At 26.9% G+C, this 6,000-nt stretch overlaps 1 protein-coding gene across 1 annotated transcript in view; it reads right to left on the bottom strand.

The window, feature by feature from the left end:
• Nucleotides 1–2,296: 2,296 nt before the first annotated feature.
• Nucleotides 2,297–6,000, bottom strand: part of LOC117173209 (short stature homeobox protein 2-like) — a 49,672-nt gene continuing 45,968 nt past the window's right edge. Inside the window, exon 4 of the mRNA XM_033361658.1 lies at nt 2,297–2,664. Coding sequence (XP_033217549.1) covers nt 2,297–2,664 — 368 coding nt within the window. The remainder of the gene's footprint in view (nt 2,665–6,000) is intronic.

The following is a 6,000-nucleotide window of genomic DNA, read 5'->3' as shown; positions in this document are numbered from 1 at the left end:
ATGGGATGACTGAAAGCGAGAGTTTGGTGTATTTCTCGATTTTTCAACTGAAATACTAGAAAGGGAAAATGTTTTCATTTTAGATATTTGCTTAATTATAACTAAAAAGGATCTTTGCAGCCTTCAATTTTTTATAGATGGAATATTAAATCTTTCTGTAGGTTTCTTTTGAAATAAAAATCATTTATCTTGAAATCTTTAATATGTATATTCATCTCTAATTTCTACAATTATGCAATATATTACACTTTTCCTTTTTACACATTAAATAAATGACCTTTGTACTCCTCTAATATTAAAGAAGATGCGAACGTTTCAAATCTCTTTAAACTAATTCAAAATGCAAGGCATTTTACTGTTTTCAATTGCCTAAAGTACTGTTGATTTTGCATCGTTGTCTCATTCCATTTAAGATTCAAAAAATCACCAAAATTATCTTCTTCAATAAAAAGCGACCTTCTGGAATAGGAATTTACTGTTCATAATCGCCCACAGGTCGTATTTCTTAACCGATTAAAAAGTTTTTTTTAGAAATGCTCAGCAATTAATTTTTAAGAGAATTTTGGTTTGCTTTTTTTCAATTTTTTTCACAGAGCAACAATATATAAACAAATATAGTGACAAAATTGACCATTTTAGCTTTGTGAATTTTCATCTAAAAAAAAAAAATACAGATAGAAACTCACTATCAGCCGGAATTATTGCACATACATTCATAGAACATAATTAATTTTAATAATACTTAACTTCATTATTATAAACAATTTCTATAAACAAATCCTTTATAAACGAGTTTTTCTCATAGCTGAATTGATTTTTCTGAACAAAAGTGATTCACAATTGTCTTTAAAGCCATTTATATACTTTAGGCTTTATCAAACATAAACAATATAGATTGTTTATAACAATTTAGTTAAACAAGTCTCCTAATCGGCCGTTTACTTGTAGAAAAAAATGTTTTTTTTTCTTCAATAATTATTAGATTGACATTTATTGCGGTGACTAACCAACGAAATTAAATAAAGAATAATTTATATGATTGTTATAAACAATTTTTTTAACAATTCCACTGAAATTATCCGACAATCTTTTCATTGCATCCTTGAAGCCTGAATGGGAAAAAGTTGAAGTTGAACTTGATCAAGAACTCGATGAACTAATAGAACAATTCGAATTTAAAAATGATTCGCGTTCTGAATCGTAATTTATTTGTTTTAAGTTTTTTATAATAATCTCATTATTATTATAAGCATCAATTTTTTCATTGATTCAATAACACAAATAAGATTGTCACAAAAATGATTGAAGAAAAAATAATTTTTTCTACGACCAACCGCAGATTGTCACACATTGTTTAAAAATTTTTATCAACAATTACGCAAATTATTATTTAATGTCCCATATCCAATTTTGGAATCACTGTTAGTTTATTGTCGGATAATTTCAGTGGAAAACCGTCCTTTTGCATGTAAAAAAAATAAATAATAGTTTTGTTAAAAAAATTGTTTATAACAATCATATAAATTATTCTTTATTTAATTTCGTTGGTTAGTCGCCGCAATAAATGTCACTCTAATAATTATTAAAGAAAAAAATATTTTTTTCTACGAGGAAACGGCCGAATAGGAGACTTGTTTAATTAAATTGTTATAAACAATCTATATTGTTTATGTTTGATAAAGCTCAAAGTATATAAATGGCTTTAAAGACAATTATGAAACACTTTTGTTCAGAAAAATTAGTTCAGCTATGAGAAAAACTCGTTTATAAAGAATTTGTTTATAGAAATGTTTATAAAAACAATAGTTGTTAACTCATGCTAATTTTTTTGTTTCAAATTATGACTCTTATCAAAAACATTAGCAGCTAGCGTGAAATAAATGATTTTTCCTATGATAAAAAAAACACTAATAAGAATTTGTTTATAAAAATTGTTTATAATAATTAAGTTGAATATCATTAAAATTAATTATGTTCTATGAATGCATGTGCAATAATTCCGGCTGATAGTAACTTTCTATCTGTATTTTTTCTTGAGATAAATATTTACAAAGCTAAAATGGTCAATTTTGTCACTATATTTGTTTATATATTGTTGCTCTGTGAAAAAAATTCTAAAAAAGCAAACCACAATTCTCTTAAAAATTAATTGCTCAGCATTTCTAAAAAAAAAACTTTTAAACCGGTTAAGAAATATGACCTGCGGGCGATTATGAACAGTAAATTCCTATTCCAAACCACTGTGTGATGGAACGTTGGTTGACCTTGAATTTTGATAACGTCGATTTAATCATTCTTACGCAGGTCTTTCCAATCCTAGAGCTTCTTGGTGTCTTCTTGCTTTAAGCCTAAGTTCAGCAATGCTGCTGCTTTTTGAACGTGCTGCAGCGGCAGCTAAAGATGCTGCAAGACTTAGAGGATGAGGGTGAGAGTGGGTGTGGCCGTGCGGATGCGTTGGGGGTGGAAGGCAAAAAAGGCCTCCAGCTGCCGCATAATGGAGAACTGCTGGGTCAAAAGCCGATCCTGCGGTCGCAGAATTTGTGTTTGTACCACTTTGCTGCATCGGAGGGTGCAATCTTAAAGCTGGTAAATAGGGAGCCACTCTGCAGGGCTCGAGAGCCGTCGGAGGACTTCTTGGTGCTAAAACCATTCCACTTGCAACGCCTGCCAGACAAATTTTTAATAAAAATTAATTGAGCTAGTTGAAAAAGCTTCGAAATTTTTGTTTAAATATTATTTTGTGTGAAAATTTAGAGTAGATTATAGTGTCATCTACTGGTCGGACACTATACTGACTAGGATGGTCCAAAAATGCATTGGAACTTTTTTTTTATTTTAATGGGGAACACCCTAGAAATTTGTCGAATCCACACAAAAATAAATGCATATTTTTATTTTGGAAAAATTATATTTAGAGGTGCCGCAAACCCCATGAAGTTTAAGACGTATTTCCCAAAAGAAAAAAAGACGTTTTGTGAATCTTTTTCAGAATCCTTAATATTATCTCAATCCAGATGAAACTAAACATTTCTCTTCACAATAAGCCATATAATACAAATAAAATATCACTTTTCAATTATCAGCACCATAAGTCTGTTTTATATGGTCCTAAAAAACCCCCATAAGTGAGAAAATGGCTTTTGCGAGTTCTTAACGCTAATTATGACTTTTTTTGCGTTTTTTTATGCAAATTTCTTCTGGAACATGAAAGACTATTTAATACTGATAATCAGATGTTCACATAAATTTTTTAAACAATTTATTATTGTTTTTAGAAATTTGCTCATTGAATGGAGTTAGAAAGACGCGGATTTAAAAAAAAAGTCCAATTTTCAATTAGAGGGAAGTGATAGTTCATCAATGTTAACAAAAATGATTGTTTAAACAATTTATTATTACTGTTAATAATATTCTCTTAGAAAAATATTGCAAAATTGCAGTATACAAAATTCACTTCTAGTCATATTTCCAATTAAGATAAATTAAGTAATTAATTAGAGTCAAGAAAATTAATTGTTTAAACAATTTATTAGTATTAATAGAAATATTAAATTTGAATAATGCTAGTAAGATGGCGTTTTTTCTTAGATTTCTTAAATTTTTTGCTTCTTGTCCAATTTTCAATAGGAGTGAAGTAATACTCGATTTGAATTAACAAAAATTATTGTTTAAACAATTTATTGTTATAGTTAACAATATTCGCTTTGCTTGATTGGTAGAATGCTGAAGTTTTTTCTGAAACTTTCAAATGTTTGTCTATTTTTCATTAGGCGTGAATTAATAAGTAATTAGATTTAGCAAAACTAATGGTTTAAACAAAGTATTATTGTTTATGACTATCTTCGTCTATATAAATGTCTGATAACTGCGGTTTTCTCGACAATTTTTACTTTTCTATCCTTTTGACTTAGTGACATAATGATTTATGAAAGTTAACAAAAAATTTTTTTAAACAATCAAATATTTTTTATAACTATTGTTTCTTAGATAAGTGCTAGAAAGTTATGGTTTTTTAAAATAAAATATTTAACTTTGCTTCGTCTTCTTAGTTTTTAACAATGGATAAACAAACATTTTAAAAAACTACATTTAAAAAAATCTCTTTCTTTTGTGTGGATATATTTTACTAAAATAAAACAAATATTTAAAATACTCTTCAAAATGTCTACACCGATAATATTGAATACAACAATACTATTTGAAAAATCATTTTTGTTGTGGTTGACTTCTTATTTCTTTATAAATAAAAAGGCGATGTAAACTTAACGATTTGAGAAAAAATCGCCATTTATAGCACTTATCGTAGAAAATATAGTTAAAAATCATATTGAATTGTTTAAATATCTTTTTTGTTAACTTTTAATAATTATTACCTCAATATGTGTAAAAAGGACAGAAAGGTAAAAATTGCCGCAAAACCGCAACTATCAGCTATTGATATAGAGGAAGATACTCATAAACAATAATAATTTGTTGAAACAATTATTCTGGTTAAATTTAATTAATTATTGAGTCACATCTAATGAAAAATAGACAAACGATTGAAAATTTCATGAAAATGCAGCATTGTACCAATTAAGCAAATAGAATATTATTAACAATGATAATAAATTGTTTAAACAATTTTTTTAACTTAAATTCATAAATATCTCACGTTAATTGAAAATTTGACAAGAAAATCAGAAATTTCAGAAAAAAACGCATTTTTCTAGCATTATGCAAGTATACTATTATTATTAATAATAATAATAAATTATTTAGACAATAATTTTCTTGACCCTAATTAATTACATAACTAATCTTAATTGATAATTTAAGCAAAAATAAAATTTTTTAAACTGTAATTTTGTAGCATTTTTCTAAGAGAATATTATTAACAATAATAATGAATTGTTTAAAAAATCACTCTTGTTAACAATGATAAACTATCACTTTCCACTAATTAAAAATTGGACAAGTGGAAATTTGTTGAAAAACCGCGTCTTTCTAAGTCCATTCTATGAGAAAATGGCTAAAATCAATAATAAATTGTTTAAACAATTCATTTGAACATCTATATATCAGTATGAAATGGTCTGTATGTGCTAGAAAAAATTTTCATTACAAAAACCGCAAAAAAGTCATAATTAGCGCCAAAATCTCGCAAAACAATTAACGTTATTTAACAAGAACAAAAATAAGTAACATTAAAAAATGAATGTTCTCGTTACTTCTCGTAAATTCTCGATAAATTCTCGCATTCTCGGTCACGTTCGGTTACTTAGAATGTGGCAAAAAAAAGTCCGTGGACACATTCATTTTCAGAAGACAATTATTATCCAATTTTAATTTTTTTAAAAAGAAAGCTAATAAGATTTCGCATTGAACTGTCTTGGCCGATTTTTCAGTTTTTGTGTATTTTTTGGTGTATTTAATAACAAAAATGTAAAATAAAATTGATTTTTGAAGCATACCGGTCATTTAAAAATGCTTTGGTTCAATAAAAAATGCCTAGAAAATTGAAAGCAACTATTCGAAAAAGATGTCCAAAAGCAATGCAAATGTTAAAAAATTTATTAAATTTGTTATAAACAAATAAGAGAATGAAAATGGTTTCGTGGGTATTGGCGGTGATTCGTCATTTTATTCGAACTAAATTTGGACAATTCATGGACAAAGAGTTTTTAGTGGAATTAAGAAAAGTGAATTTTTATAAACAAATATCCATATTGGGCCCTTTTTTTTGAATAAATAAAGTTTTATCTATGGGATAGATAACATTTTAATTGGAAATGAAACCTAAGTATAATATTTGGCTACCAAATAAAAATCAATAATTGTTTAAACTACCATAATTATTAAATGCACGTTTTGGTGTTTCGATGATAGTAAAAAATTTATTATTGTAAACAACAATTGTTTAAACAATTTTTTATCATCTTATGTATTTATAAATAAAGTACCGCTTTTTCACAGAATTAACAGTCAGTTATTTAGCAATGATATTTGCTATGAATCGAT

The sequence above is a fragment of the Belonocnema kinseyi genome, chromosome 5 (assembly GCF_010883055.1).
Source record: "Belonocnema kinseyi isolate 2016_QV_RU_SX_M_011 chromosome 5, B_treatae_v1, whole genome shotgun sequence".
Lineage (NCBI taxonomy): Eukaryota > Metazoa > Arthropoda > Insecta > Hymenoptera > Cynipidae > Belonocnema > Belonocnema kinseyi.
The sequence above is the reverse complement of the archived record's forward strand: the minus strand, read 5'-3'. Positions and strand labels throughout refer to the sequence as shown.